The 14,799-nt window shown below is 48.2% G+C and overlaps 6 protein-coding genes across 6 annotated transcripts; 4 read left to right on the plus strand and 2 right to left on the minus strand.

The window, feature by feature from the left end:
* Positions 1 to 426: 426 nt before the first annotated feature.
* On the minus strand, positions 427 to 2,032 carry I302_107407 (uncharacterized protein; the record flags this gene model as incomplete). The annotated part of the gene is made up of 7 exons (XM_019193461.1): positions 427 to 838; positions 927 to 947; positions 1,053 to 1,393; positions 1,460 to 1,525; positions 1,585 to 1,628; positions 1,854 to 1,925; positions 1,996 to 2,032. The coding sequence occupies 7 exons, from the start codon at positions 2,030 to 2,032 to the stop codon at positions 427 to 429; spliced, it is 993 nt and encodes a 330-aa protein (XP_019044938.1).
* Positions 2,033 to 2,594: 562 nt separating this feature from the next.
* On the plus strand, positions 2,595 to 3,287 carry I302_107408 (DNA replication complex GINS protein PSF1; the record flags this gene model as incomplete). Its single annotated transcript, XM_019193460.1, has 1 exon — positions 2,595 to 3,287. One exon carries the CDS (start codon positions 2,595 to 2,597, stop codon positions 3,285 to 3,287), a length of 693 nt encoding a protein of 230 aa, XP_019044937.1.
* Positions 3,288 to 3,632: 345 nt separating this feature from the next.
* Positions 3,633 to 4,275, minus strand: I302_107409 (uncharacterized protein; the record flags this gene model as incomplete). The annotated part of the gene is made up of 4 exons (XM_019193459.1): positions 3,633 to 3,776; positions 3,860 to 4,008; positions 4,111 to 4,138; positions 4,219 to 4,275. The coding sequence occupies 4 exons, from the start codon at positions 4,273 to 4,275 to the stop codon at positions 3,633 to 3,635; spliced, it is 378 nt and encodes a 125-aa protein (XP_019044936.1).
* A 367-nt stretch (positions 4,276 to 4,642) lies between these two features.
* On the plus strand, positions 4,643 to 8,019 carry I302_107410 (uncharacterized protein; the record flags this gene model as incomplete). Its single annotated transcript, XM_019193458.1, has 5 exons — positions 4,643 to 4,829; positions 4,885 to 4,966; positions 5,024 to 6,233; positions 6,294 to 6,698; positions 6,754 to 8,019. The coding sequence occupies 5 exons, from the start codon at positions 4,643 to 4,645 to the stop codon at positions 8,017 to 8,019; spliced, it is 3,150 nt and encodes a 1,049-aa protein (XP_019044935.1).
* A 910-nt stretch (positions 8,020 to 8,929) lies between these two features.
* I302_107411 (uncharacterized protein) lies at positions 8,930 to 11,634 on the plus strand (the record flags this gene model as incomplete). Its single annotated transcript, XM_019193457.1, has 6 exons — positions 8,930 to 8,993; positions 9,088 to 9,842; positions 9,913 to 10,053; positions 10,136 to 10,203; positions 10,272 to 10,499; positions 10,566 to 11,634. 6 exons carry the CDS (start codon positions 8,930 to 8,932, stop codon positions 11,632 to 11,634), a joined length of 2,325 nt encoding a protein of 774 aa, XP_019044934.1.
* Positions 11,635 to 12,336: 702 nt separating this feature from the next.
* I302_107412 (uncharacterized protein) lies at positions 12,337 to 14,393 on the plus strand (the record flags this gene model as incomplete). The annotated part of the gene is made up of 2 exons (XM_019193456.1): positions 12,337 to 12,883; positions 12,931 to 14,393. The coding sequence occupies 2 exons, from the start codon at positions 12,337 to 12,339 to the stop codon at positions 14,391 to 14,393; spliced, it is 2,010 nt and encodes a 669-aa protein (XP_019044933.1).
* Positions 14,394 to 14,799: the final 406 nt, after the last annotated feature.

The following is a 14,799-nucleotide window of genomic DNA, read 5'->3' on the forward strand; positions in this document are numbered from 1 at the left end:
ATAGGTATAGGTGTTTTGGACCCAAGGTTTCAGAAATGAAATTGTTATTCAACATTTTGTATCTTCAAGTAATAAATGGTATGGTACCGTGTTATGTGATTTTGTTATGTTCATGGGTCAATTCTTGCGATTCGCAGATACACTATGGTCAAGCTAGTCAATGTGCTATCTTATCTCTAAGATGACAGATACGATCCCTGTGGTTGTGTACCATATTATCGATTCACATTAATGATACTGACAATGGATATAATGATAACATCCGCAAAGAGAATAAAATAGTCATATTATCAACTATGCTATAAATTTTACTTGTTTTAACCAGTCTCTCTCTCTCTCTACTGTATTCTGAACCACTCCTACACCAGTACCAACAGGGTATACCGAATCGTCACTACCAGATCCACTATCTACCATCCAATCCATCTAAGCCTTCCCAGCCTCCTTCATAGCCTTCAACATGAGATCTCCAATCTGCGCCGGACTCTTCGCAATGACCGCACCCGCCTTCTCAAGCGCAGCGACCTTGTCCGATGCCGCCCCCTTCCCACCTGAGATGATCGCTCCTGCGTGACCCATCCTTCGTCCAGGAGGGGCAGTTCGTCCAGCAATGAAAGCAACGACGGGTTTGGGATTGGCAGAGTTCTTGTTGTGTTTCTCCAAGTACTCTGCTGCCTCCTCTTCCATCGATCCTCCGATTTCACCGATCAGGACGATACCCTCTGTTCGGGGGTCGGAGAGGAGGACCTTGACGACGTCGATATGCTGAGTTCCGGGGAAGGGGTCACCGCCGATTCCTACGGTAAGGGATTGACCGAGGCCTGCGAGGGTGGTTTGGCTGGGTGGGGATATCAGCGGGGTATCTCAAGAATGGAAAAAAGAGCGAAATGAAGTTGGTGGGTGTAGAGTGGAACGCTCAGACTCACTTGACAGCTTCGTATGTAAGGCTAAGCAAAACAACAAAAACCGCTAGTCAGCTTCTCCCCTTATCAAATACCATCTCTCATATTCGATATCTAGTATCTCTTTCAAAAACCCCAGACCCAACTCACGTTCCAGACCTAGAGACAACTCCGATTTTACCTTGCTTGAAGATATGTCCAGGCATGATACCCATCTTACACCCCTCTGAGATAATACCGGGACAGTTCCCACCGATCATCCTAGATTTGTTCTGCGATTTCAAAGCGTTGTATACTCTGATTTGGTCTCTTTGCGGGATACCCTCCGTTATGGTCACGATGAGCTTGATCTCGTTCTCGATAGCTTCGATGATGGCGTCTGCCGCGAAGGGGGGTGGGACGTAGATTACCGAAGCGTCTGGTTGGGCCTCCTTGACGGCGTCTCGGACGGAGCCGTAGACTGGGAGTCCGAGGTGGGTTTGGCCAGCTTTCTGCAAATGGGGTTTTACATATCAGCTCCAAATGTCTAAATGAAGTAGGTTGATCAGTCAACCCACCTTGGGGTTGGTTCCGCCGATCATTCGGGTTCCATAGTCGATAGCTTGTTGAGCGTGGAAAGTACCCTAGTAACATCAACATATTCAGCTACTATACTCGGTCGTGCTCATTGAATCCGACTCACAGTCTTTCCGGTGAAACCTTGGACGAGGACTTTGGTGTCTTTGTCTGAGAGTTGGGCGGTAGATTAGCCAAGTCCTCCACATGATGTCCACGTCGGTTCCTTCACTCCTTCTTCCCATCGGACTCCTTGAATCCTCCACTATCCCCATTCCATCCTGTCCTTCATTTTTGATCATCTGACCATCTTCCCACACTTTCAACCCCAACACAACTCGGCAATGCCGAACTGCCCCCTTTCCTCAACGACAAGGGGAGTAGATGAGGACTCACTAATGAGGATGTTCTTGATGGTATCCTCGTATCCTGCCGAGGCACGCGCAGAAGAAGCGAAAGTTCTTACGCCTATAACCATCCCATCTCAACATATTAGCGTTATATCCTTGAACCGGAGTGTAGATGGGAAGGGACGTACCTCGGGCGAGGGTTGAAGCTGATCGAAGGGATTGCATCTGTGATAGAAGTGATGCGTCAGCAGGGCAACGTGCTGATGTAGGTGTCCTTAAGCTAACCTTGACTGGTCTTTTACGGTGTTGAGAAAGAGAGGAGGGGTGCTGATGAAATGTTAACTATCAACGTTTCAATGGTAGCAGTGTGTAACCGAAAGTTAAGTCTGGTGGTGGTGCTGGAATAGCCCATTGAGATGCCACAACCGTTCATCACTGAAACGGGATCCCGTTATCCCCGAATACTACCGCTGGAATGGAAGAGATATAACACGTGGTAAACGTGGGGTAATGGAGGTCAGTGCGGCATTGATCTCCAAGTCAAGACGCGTCGAGGAAGAGTTGATGTTGTTGATGAAGGGATGCTTTCAAGATTTATAGTTATAGCAGTTCAATACGTGCAATAGACCACCTCGAAACACTGTTCTTGTCGAAGCAGGCCTAATTCGAAACATCATCCAAACGCATAAAAGCTCTGATCTCATCCTGTGAGTGTCCGTCCTCCGTCATCACCGCTGCGATCTAGCTAATCCACCACCTTTCCTTCCCAGTCCTCCCTCCTTCCACGATGTACGGCGACCTAGCTCTCCAACTAGTCACATCCTCCCACCGATCAACACTGTCCACCACGCCTCAACTCCCTTTACCCAAATACGCCCTCCCCCTAATCCTATCAATATGCCTCGAGACCCGTCAACTGGGTCAATCCATAACATCAGCAGCAGAGCAACACGGCCAGGTATCCCTATCCCAAGATCGATCGCTGGTATGTAATCTCACCGTGCAGCATCTATCTGCTCGAAGGAATAAACGATGTCTATTGGCATACCTGCAAACGAGGGTAGGAGGCATAAAAGAACGATGGTGGGATTCAGGAGGATCGTTGGCTTATCTCCTTTCTCCGTCTTCGTCCTCCTCCTCGACCACTGGGGGAGATACGTCAGGGATGGGAAGTAATTCCGAGAGTGAGGGCACAGGCGATCTACGGAACAACCTGAGTCCCCAGGAGATAGATTTTTTGAGGGGGTATAATAATTTAATGTTGGATTACAAGTCGGATTTTTTAGATGTGCTGGATCTCACTTCGTCGATTGATAGACCACCGTCGGAGTTGATGGTGGATGTCCGAGTGCTTAGAGATGCGGGAGAGGTTATACTGGAGAGTGGGGAGAGGTTGGATTTCAGGAAGGGGGAGAGGTTCAGGTTGAATAGGAGTGGGGTGGAGAGGTTGATCGTGCAGGGGTATTTGGAGGAGGTCTAGGATTGGTCCGAGGTGGAGACTGAAGTGATGAAATAGCTAGAATGCGAATCTCAAGCAAGGATTTATGGTCAGATGAGAATGGAAGAAAACCGCTTGAGCGGATTGAAGATCACAGCAGGATGATGGATGGGGTGTTCTGATAGCCGAAATAAGAAAGGTCACTTCGCATTGTACTTCGGTTTAAATGTACATTGTCAATTATGTTGTAGTATATATATACATCTTCTATATCGATGAATGATATCACCATGCAATGCCATCATCTATACTTTTCCTTCGACCCAGCGCGGCGACCTGGCTGGCTGGAATTCCCGGGAAACGTCTAATTCACTCCTACCGCCAATCTCACTTCTTCACCTCCGCACCACCATCAACAGACCTCGCTCTTGGTCTGGGCTGAACAGACTTGATCAACGCCTTGATCAGATCTCCCTTCTCAGCTTTTAGAGCATCGGTAGCTTCCTCTTTTGTACATCCAACTTGAGCGACCTGAGCCAACCGAAACGATTAGCAAACTCCTTGGAACAGCATTCACGATGTGGTGATCATGACAACAGAGATACCTCACTCACGATAAAATCAACATCCTCAGACTTTACGCCATCCGACCCAGATCCATTGGGCTTGACGTCCAAAGCTTCCATCGCTTTCTGAGCTTTCAACCCTTCTTCTTTTGTTATTTTACGTCTTTCTACTTCCAGTACGGCGTTTTCAAGTTTATCTAAATACGTGGGGAGAGGTCAGTGATACTGACCATACTCCCCTTTTATAGCTTGACATGAATTGGTATTGATATGGAAGAAGATCAGTATGAGGGACTCACGTTTGATGTATTGTCCACCGTCGGCAAACTGCGAAAGAGGACGGAATCAGCTCTTTTCATTGCAATCCCAAGAATTTTAGCTTTCAGATGAGAATAAAGCTTACTCACATCCATTATCACCTCCCCTTGGGGTATCCTACCTGATGAGCTTGATGCGGCTGCCATTTCGTCTTATTGTATGATTTCTCGGTTGTTGTCAAAAGGATCAACGAAATGTTGGACGAAGGTATCTATACGAGTTGAACGATGATTTCCGTCAGGGGGTGTATTACGTAATTATGATCGGAGAGGGGTACAGCCGGCCGTCACTCTTCGAGGTATGTACTATACAGTAGGTGCTGCGTCACTGCATTCATAACATCCTCATCCTCATCTCCATCTGCATCCTGCCCTCAATCTTGTAATCCGATCAAGATAGCTATATCAGGACAGACTCTTACACCCAAGAAGACATTCACTACGAACACAGCAAGAATCATCGAACAAGGCCTGTCATACACCGGGGTATCATCGCCCGACCACTCCACCCAACATGGCCTTCCAATCCCCACTCATCGCTATACCCCGCAAAACCACACAGGACGTGGACTGGTCAAATCCCATTCGATCAATCATTGCTCATTCATATGGTGAGGATCCGAAGAACTACGCAGAAGAGTGTTCGGTTTTGCAGAGATGTAGGCAGGATGCGGTGAGAGGAGCAGGGAGTGATCAGACTGGTGAGCTGCACGTTTGATATGATGTTGGAAAGCGGTGAGCTGACTCTGAAGGCAGCTCGAGATCTGCTGTACAAGTACTTTGGTCAGCTCGAGCTGCTAGAACTCAGGTTCGCAGAGATCAAAGTGCCTTTCATATGGTGAGCTTTCTTATCAGTCCAAATGTACCCACCGAAGCTGACATTTCACGTTGATAGGAACGACGCATTCACAGACAAACCCACTACGCAGACTTCACTGGCATTTGAAAAGGCCTCCATCATCCATCTTATCTCTTCAGTCCTATCCTCGCTCGCTCAGACACCTTCGCGATCCGATCCCGAGGGACTGAAACGAGCCTATTACAATACCAGGGCATCAGCAGGGATGTTAACCTACATCAACGAGAACTTCTTACATGCCCCTTCCACTGACCTATCGCGGGAAGTAGTTCAGCTATGTATCGGTATAATGTCAGCGCAAGCTACCGAGATCTTCACGGAAAAACTCATCGAAGAGAAGAAATCGCCTGCTTTGGTCAGTCGATCCGCCAATTCCACGGCTGGGCTGTACAACACCGCCGTGGAGGAGATGAAGGAGTTCCAGGGGAAAGGGATCTTCGACAGGAACTGGTTATACGTCTTGCAGATCAAATCGAAACTCTTCGCATCGTTGGCGCAGTATTATAAAGGTGTAGCGGACAATTCAAGTGGGAAACATGGGATAGCATTGGTACGATTCAAGGTTGCCGATACCCTCGCGCAGGAGGCTTCCAAACAGGCCAACTCCTTCAATTACACTTTCATCTCATCTAGTACACCTACCCTACCCCACGACGCGGGGACGAGTCTGATGGAAATTACAAAATCCCATCTGACGATCTGCGCGGAAATCAAAGATCAGTCAACGAAAGATAACGATCTGGTATATCATGAGGTCCTTCCTTCCGAGGCGTCTTTGCCAATCATCGAGAAGCTACCTTCATCATCTGCTCCTATTAGTATACAGGAGATATACGGTAATCCCGAGATCACCAAGCTGATCGGCCCAGATATCTTCATCAAGCTTGTTCCGCTCGCCGTACATGAGTCGGCTAGTATATATTCAGAGGAAAAGGCGAAGGTCGTCAGAGGGGAAGTGGAAAGGGTGGAAATGTCCGAAGGAGAGTTGAGAGCTGGGTTGGAGCATCTGGGATTACCGGGTCTAGTGAATCAGTGGAGGAATCTGGTAGATGATGATGGTCGGGATGATAGTGGTGATGTGGAGATCAGTCTCCAAGTGAGGAGGTTGGCTGAGGATATCAGTAGAGGTGGAAATGTTGAGAATTCTTTGAGACAGCTGGATGGGGAGAGGGAGAGATGCGAGAGGGAACTCAGGGAGTTGAGCGGATCGTTGGATAATGAGAGTAGGGAATGCGAGAGAATGAGGGTGAGCCGACCGAGCCTATAGGACATCGACATAAAAGCTGATTTCACTTGATTGTCACAGGCGAAATACACCCCTCAGTTCACTCAACCTCCTTCTGGCCCGCAAACATCCAATTGGCGTTCCAACATCGCTTCAAACCTCTCTGCTCTGGCCTCGGCTGGACAATCTGACTCTCACCTCCACACCATTTGGAGGGACATTCAACCACAGATCACGCTGCTCGCGTCAGGCGAGAGCGGATTAGAGAGAACTGCGGCTCAGATCGCTGCTGGTCGGCCCCAAGCTCCCGTCAATCAAGGTATCAGTCTGCTAGATCTACAAGAAGAAGTAGGCTCGAAATCAGGATTAGGCGATAATGAGAAAGAGGAATTAAAGAAGGCTGTTGCTGATGCTGGAGAACGACTGGATAGACTTAGCAAGATTAGAAGGGAAAGAGACGATGTGCTCAAGGATCTGAAAGAGAAGGTGAGCTTGCTCCCTCTGTTCGACTTGATGGAAGCTGACGTATACTTTCGTGTAGATCCAAAATGACGATGTTTCTAACCTGCTTCTGCTCAATCGTCGATCAACCGGAGTCGAACCTCAGCTTTTTGCAGCTGAGTTAGAGAAGTTCCGACCATACCAATCCAGACTTGCGGCTGCTATCCAAGCTTCCTCGTCGATCTTACAGGAACTCGAAATGCTAGTTCGACAAGTAGAGAAAGGAAAGGGAGTGAAAGACCTCCAGAGATCACAAAAGCATCGTACTAAGAGGATCAGAGAGTGGGAGAGGAAGTTGATCGATGCTGGAGAGGGTTGGGCAGAGATCCAAGCTGGTCTGGGAAAAGGTTTGACATACTATGATTCCCTTACAAGAATTTTGGATGATCTCAAGAGAGAGATAAATGGGTTCGTCAAGAGTAGAGAAAATGAGAGGAACAGGATGGTCGGCGAGATCGAAACTAGACAGAGGATTGGTGGATCTCCTCCCCCACCAACATCATCAAGTGGAGCTAGAAGTCTGGAAGAGAGATTGGCCGCATTATCTGTCGACAGATCCTCATCTGGATATTCACCTCAACCGCCTAAGCCTGTAACTTCACCTTCGTTCCCTCCACCACCGCCTCAAGTGTCAACACCGAGCTTCCCTCCACCACCTCCACCCGCCAAACCTACGAACCCATATGATTTTAGTAGTTTGTCGAATGTCCCTTCTGCGTTCTCGACTTCGTCCCCAAATACAGCTCGATCACCACCGCCTTCGACATCCAATCAGGGTCCGGCCTATGGATCATCTTCATACGGTTACAACGCCCCTCAACAGCCACAACAGTCTGGCGTTTACTCGCACTCACCTCCTGCTCAATCGCCTTACCCTCCTCCACCTAGTCAATCAACCCGACCTGCCCCCCAAAGCTATGGGTCGTACAGCTCGCCATCCCAAGCTCAACCAACTTATGGTGGTAATCAGACATACCCTGCTCCACCAACACAATCGCAATACGCTCCTCCACCACCTCCTCCTCAGCAGACCTACCCATCTCACCCACCGCCTCAAGCCCAATCCTCGTACTCTGCTTATCCATCTGTTCAACCACCACAGAGTCAACAGGGATACTACCCTCCTCCCCCACAACCACAACGACCCGCTTATACTTCTCCTCCACCTCAGCAGCACTATCCCAACTATCCACCGCCCACTGGTCAGTATGCGGCGCAATCTCAACCTCAACCTCAAGGCGGTCAGTATGGGTATCAACCCCCCCAGCAGGGATATCAACCACAGGGAGGGTATCAGTATCGTTAGGTTCTGAAGAGGTTTTGTACGCTTGGATTTGTATATGTATTCCACGTTGGATGGTGAGATACATACTGACTTGTAACGTGTTTACTGACGTCTCGAGACGGCTTTTCAAGATATACCAACTTTCTGTTAGCTGGTCTGAACATGTCTTATGATTTGGGAAAATCTCGATGCGACATGTTCGGTAATCTACTCCTGTCGTCCACTGACGGTCCTTCCAATGGTATTGGTATTCTGGGTCCTTTGGTCAATCTGGCATCTTGACTCCGACCATACATCCCAAAGGACCCTTTGGAGAGTACACATATACCCCTTTCAAAGATGGTTGAACCCCTTATAGAGTCATTTAAAGGATATCTACCAACTCCGAAAAGAGATTACAACTCCTAAGAGCATAGAGCATATCTGTTTGGTGCTTCTAACGATCGTAAGGGGACTCATCTCGGTCGATGAGGTATACCTTTCATCCACCCCCTTGAGATAAATCGAGCCTACTTAGCGTATTGGAGTGTGGAACTCCTAACTTTGAAACGACGTGGGTATGATGATTCTGCGTTTCGGAGTGAGATGGGCATGGGTAGTCTGGGAAGATGAGGAGAGGGAGATGGTGGAAGGATGGAGTAAATGATTTATTGCGTTTTGACCTCATGGTGAGCTGTGCTCGAGCGAACGAGAAAGATATAAGAAGAGATAAAGTCTGATGAAGCTCATTTCCCTTTGTTCATGATCAAGTTACATATCGTGACTTTGATATATTCCAAATTCCAAACCAAACCTTACTCCGCCATCATTTGACACGAAAATAGATTTAAAAGGTGTTTGGTTTTAGCTTGAAGTACAGTATCTTATCTTGATCGTGTATATAGAATAACTATATTTAGTTTAGTACCACCGCCCTTCTTGAACAATAACGATGGAAACTCCCTGGACGGTCGATGGATTCGTAGGAACGCCTGATATGATTGATAATGAGGGTAGTGAGTTGGCCATCATCCTATCTCATCTATATGTTACACCATCCTACTGGAAACCCGATACGGTGTGATCAGTCTGACGTTGTCGCTTGACCAGACGATTACTTCCAATTCAACCCTTCCACTCCTAAATACTCTATAACGCCCGACAACCAATTCCCTCAACACTCTTATACCCATCCTGGACATCCCATGGGGTTCCCCACGGATCAATTCCAACTACATCACCCGCACCCTCAACCTCAAGCTCAGGCCACTTTCAATGGTTTTCCCATGCAGGGTCAATTCACTCTTGACAACGATCACGGAAATAGAATGGGGAATGGGAATGCCCCCGGTGAACTTCGAACGTCCCATTCCAACTCTTCTTTACGATCCTTCTCGCACTCGCATCGATCCAACTCGAGTGTATCCTCCGCACAATCGCAATACACTTGGTCCACCGCTCTGACCAACGAGGAGATTTCTTCTGATCTCGACGCGGACGAGGGTACGAACAGTACTTCCATCTCACCGAACCTCCTTCGTACACCAAATTCGATATTGCAGGAGGAAGATAAGAGACACGGTAGAGTTCCGAGTCTATCTTTATCTATCGATCCGAAGTTGTTCAAACCGACCCCTTCCGCTACCCAGGTCACCCAGAATATCAAGGGCGAGGAAGAGGAAGTGGAGATGCTAGAGACTGCCAAGCCGAAATCATCCTCGTCATCTGCGAAAGATAAGAAAAGGGAATTACTGGGTGACTCACCACTTAAGAAGGGGAAGGCCAAGAAGGAGAGAGCAAAGAAGGGGTCCGGCTCTGGGGGGACCAGTGGAGGAGAGGGGAAGAAGGTCAGTCATGCTAGGAAAGTGAGTTACCAATTTCTTTTTCATCAAGTACTCTATATACCCATATTGACGTTTACAATTGAATCACAAGCAAACGGCCGATCATATCCCTCGGCCTCGAAATGCTTTTATACTATTTAGGAAACATGTCGTAGATTCAAAGCTGATCCCTGCGAGTGTCGAGATGAGACATCAGAACGTCAGTATAATCACTGCGAAGATGTGGTCGGAAGTGAGTCTGAGGCAATTTCCTTTTGGATGATCAATCTTGTATTAAGGATATGGGCTGATGATTGAAATGACCGTTTGTATAGGCTCCATCAGACCAGAAAGCGCATTTCAACGATTTGGCGAGGATCGAAAAGGAGGAACATATGAAAAAGTCGGTTCTATTCCCCTCTTCATACCATTTTTCCCTGACTGACTCGTTCTACCTTGTCTCTATCGTAGGTACCCCGGATACCGATACCAGCCCGTGTATAGACGCACCAATGTGATTCGACGGAGGGTGAGGAAAGACGAGGCGGAAGAACAGAAATGCAAATCCGTGGCTGAGCTGTTGATCAAGGGGAAAAGTGGGGAAGATCTGGAGAATGAGATCAAGGAGAAGATCAGAAAGGGTAGTAGTGGTAGTAGTGAGGTTGCTGCTCCCGTGGAAGCGGTCAAGGAGGCTGAGAAGTGAGTGCGACACGACATCCTCTGGCTCAGTGATGCCCAGGTGCTAATGAAGAGATGCTTCTGCAGGTCCAACTCTCGTAGAGCATCTGCTGCTTGTGAGCTGTCCAAGGGAGCTTTGAGAGCGTTACGCGCACAAGCAAGACAACAATCTTCATCGCATGAATCAGGCGATTGGTCCGACATCTCTTCCTTACGGGGCAGATCGACCTCTCAGCCTCGCTCGAGGTCGATATCGAGAAGACAGAGCTATGCTTTCGAGTTTGAAGATAATTGCGATTCGACCGAGGAGAACGACCATGAACATGAGGTCGATGCGAGCGTTAATGGTCCAAATCAAGGAGGGATGTTGGGTTATGGATTGGCTCCTTCGCAGATCCAGGGATTCGCTCAACACCAGCAATTTCACCAACAGGCCGGAGATGGGTATGAACCATGGAATGAATTGAGTTACACGAGCCAAGTCCAGTTTCACCAGCCTCAGCCACAGGAATATGACAATCACTTTGTCATACAACAATCTAATGGGAATGGGCATTACGAATCGTTTACCTCATTACCTACCGATAACTCTGGTCCGGGATCTATGAGCTTCCAACACCAACAGCAGTACCAGACACAACCCATCACGAGTTACTCCGCATCCTTCTCCGATCCATCTTCATCTTCCACCACACACAACTTCCTGTACCCTCAACCTAGCTCTGGAGAACTGCAATTACCCAGCACAAGTAATGACAACGAATTCTACACTTACGACACGGCACTCCCATTCTCACCGTCCGTCGCTAACTTCACTTTCCAACATCAACAACAACAGACCGACTACTTCAATATGGACATGGAGTATAAGAACGATACTGTCCCTACATCTTCGGAGGGGATATACGAGTTCACTTTGCCCCCTTCCCAGGATCAGGGAGATACCAAGAACTACGCCCCGATGTTCATGCAGGCGAATGATGGTCAGGGGCTGGTCGATAAGGACCAATCGGGTTCTGGTCCATTACCGTTGTTACCTCCTTCTAGCGGGGTGCCGTTGGAGAATCTGCCGTTCGACGATCAATTCGTTTTGGGCGATTTCGAGGCTGCTTTGGCACATGCTGATGAGCCGGGGGACGGGAATGGTGGGTGGTAGGTGTGTTGACGTTCATATAAGAAGCCTTAGCATGGGTGGAAAGGAGACCCTTCAGAGTTGGTACAAGTATTTGTGCAATGGATGTAACTGTCAAAATACAACGCATTACCTAAAAATTGAAACATGCATGATATCACGTTCCAATCCTGATCTGTCCGATCCCACGCAAATATCCTCCGAGCGCTCATCGATTCGTCCTGCAGAGATTCAAGGACAGGATGTAACTCCTAGAATCAATTGAAAAATTGTCGACGCACGTCGGGACATTTTCACGGGTAAGACCCGGCAACTGAAGGCCAGGACAAAACAGTCATTCCTGAGGTGTCGTACTTTCTGAACAACCTGGGGTATCAGGGCGTCGTTTGATCATCGGGACAGGATATGCAAGCAAAGTGTGAGTTTTGTTTTTGTGGTGAAGCTATGTGAAGCATACGACGAGCTGTGACGTACTGTACAGCGGGCATCAGAACGATGTGATGCGAGGTACGCTACTGTTACATTCTGCATATTGCTGCAGAATCTTGTAGCACGTCAGTCTTGTGTCCACTGTGACACAAGGTGAACAAGATGAATAGCCTTGGGGACTGAACTATAGCTGTGAGATTTTCACAGGCAAGAATCGCTCGCTGAAGATGATCATGATATATAAATCGGATCACTCTTTTTTCCATGATGTGATGAGGCCCAGTGAGCTTCTTCGTTATGGCCGAAATCACCATAAATTCCATCTCTATCGACCCGTATGGCGAACACCGATCGTCAGACGCTGCCTCGACCCAATATATCTACATCCGGACGACGCGACCCTTGACAAGGGACCAAAAATGGGACTTGTTGGAATCGTTCGGTGTGGAGATACTCGAGCTGGTTCAGCCATCTGTATATCTCTGCAGATACTGGGAATCTAATCTGAATGCCATCAGAAATCTGCCATTTGTCGACGTCGCAAATTGTTATCATGATTCTTTCAAAGTGTCACCTTTGGTATCAAGCAACATCAACTCTATGCAAGATGACGAGAAAAGGCCATTCGATCTGATGCTGCATCGTCAAGCAAATATATCCGCTCATATCATTCAAGAAATCCGAGATATTGCCGGTGTCGATCCCAAATCTGTGGACGGAACTCCAAATGTGATCACTGTCACAGCAACGAAGCAAGCAATAGAGACCATCAAAAGAATTGACGTGATCAGGACTGTAGCACTGCGAGTGCCGCAGTCTGTCCATGATACTTATGCGCTCGCAGGTAAGTGAAAAATTGCTGAAGACTGATTTCGCTGACATTTGTCTCAGACATGCACGCTATACCGTTCTCGAAGTCCGGCAACGTGTACACGGGTGGAGGGCAATCTGTGTTGATAAACGATACTGGATTCGACAAAGGTATTGGAACGGATATACATCCAGCATTCGCCAATCGTATCGCTGCTCTGACAGTATCGGGAAACGGAACTCATATACCTTCTGATGTCGACGGTCATGGAACACATGTTGCGGGGTCTATTGGCGGATTCAGTATCTCTCAATCGATGGGTGGGACGATGTATGGTTCTGCACCCGGAGCGACCATGGTCATTCAATCGATGATCGACGCAAACGGTGAATTTAACCCTCTCAGTGACTTTTGGTCGCTTCTATCACCGTCCTACGATAAGTATGATGTCAGAATCTCAAACAATTCATGGGGTCAAGATTGGAAGCAAGTGGATTATCAGATACCGTATGCTCAGAATACGCATGCTGATACCTTGGACAACTTTGTGTGGTCAGCTCCTGACATGATCGTGTGTGTGTCTGCTGGCAACGAAGGTATGGGAAATGGCGGTTCTCAAATCAGTGGTGCAGCCGCCGCCAAAAACTGTATCACTGTTGGAGCTACCTTCTCATCCAGACCCAGCCATCCGAACGACTTCAGGTTCGATCCAGATCAGACTGCCGCAGGTGATCCATCAATAGCTGCCCCCTTTTCGAGCAAAGGGCCGACAGCGGAAGGGCGTATTAAGCCGGACATGGCTGCGCCCGGGGTTGCAATTCTGTCGACAGCCAGTCGCCACCACAATTTCCTGAAGAAGGCGAACGACAGTTTTGGCATCAGCAACGACCCCCTTTACTTCTTCCTTACGGGCACAAGCCAATCGACCGCTCTGGTCTCTGGTTGTTGCGCTGTCATCCGAGAAATGCTCGTAGCAAATGGATTTCCTGAAACAAGCGCTGCCGCTGTCAAAGCAATTCTGATAAATGGCGCACTGGCTCATGGAGAAACTCGGGACGATGGGAGTCATGCAAGTGTCGAGCCCGATAATGTCATTGGGTGGGGCCGAGTCAATCTCTACCACGCTCTCAAGGTTCCCCAGAAAGTTTCCCTTCGTCATTGGGAAATATCAGCGGACTATGGCTTGCTGGATTGCGACCTCGGTACGATACGAGAGGGGGGTCGATATGATATCAGTCTGTCTTGCTGCCCTAGAAAGAAGAACCTCAAGGTTACCTTAGTGTGGACAGATCCTCCTGGAGCTTTGATTCAAAATCCACTGGGTCTGAACGTCTTCGACGACACGTCTCAGCCTTCCAAGCTTCTCGCCAATGGTTATGACAGTCGCGAAACCACCGATCGAAGGCCGGAAAACAACGTCCAGCAGATCATCTTACATGGCCTTGAAGGTGTGCAGATCCGCGTCCAGGTTGCGGCCGACTGGGACTTTGCCACGATTCTTGAATATCAAAGGTTTGCGCTGGTTTGGTACCTCTTTGATTGAGACAGGGGAAACATGATCAGTTTACACTTGTAAAGCAGAACTGAGAAAGTGGTGTATACGAGGTACGGTACCAGAATACACGAGAGGTGGACGGAGAATGAAGAATGGAAATTTGGCATGCCCAATCACCCGGCCATGATTGCTTATAGGGCAGCCAGCACTACTCGAACTGCGGATGTCTCTGGATCGGTAAGAGCGATCGCAGGAGATTGTAAATAGTCCTTGTCTTGCCGAAACTATCAATTAATTGGACACCATTTCCAGTTCACATGAACGAAGATTGCTTGGACGGTGACCTCTGTCACCTAATTGCGTTTGTCTCGCCCAGTGAAAGACTCCGATAGCTCTTCGAGACATTGGTAGGTCATATCGCCTTGTCTCTCTTTGGATGCAAACAGAACCTTTG

This window comes from Kwoniella bestiolae, chromosome 6 (assembly GCF_000512585.2).
Source record: "Kwoniella bestiolae CBS 10118 chromosome 6, complete sequence".
NCBI lineage: Eukaryota > Fungi > Basidiomycota > Tremellomycetes > Tremellales > Cryptococcaceae > Kwoniella > Kwoniella bestiolae.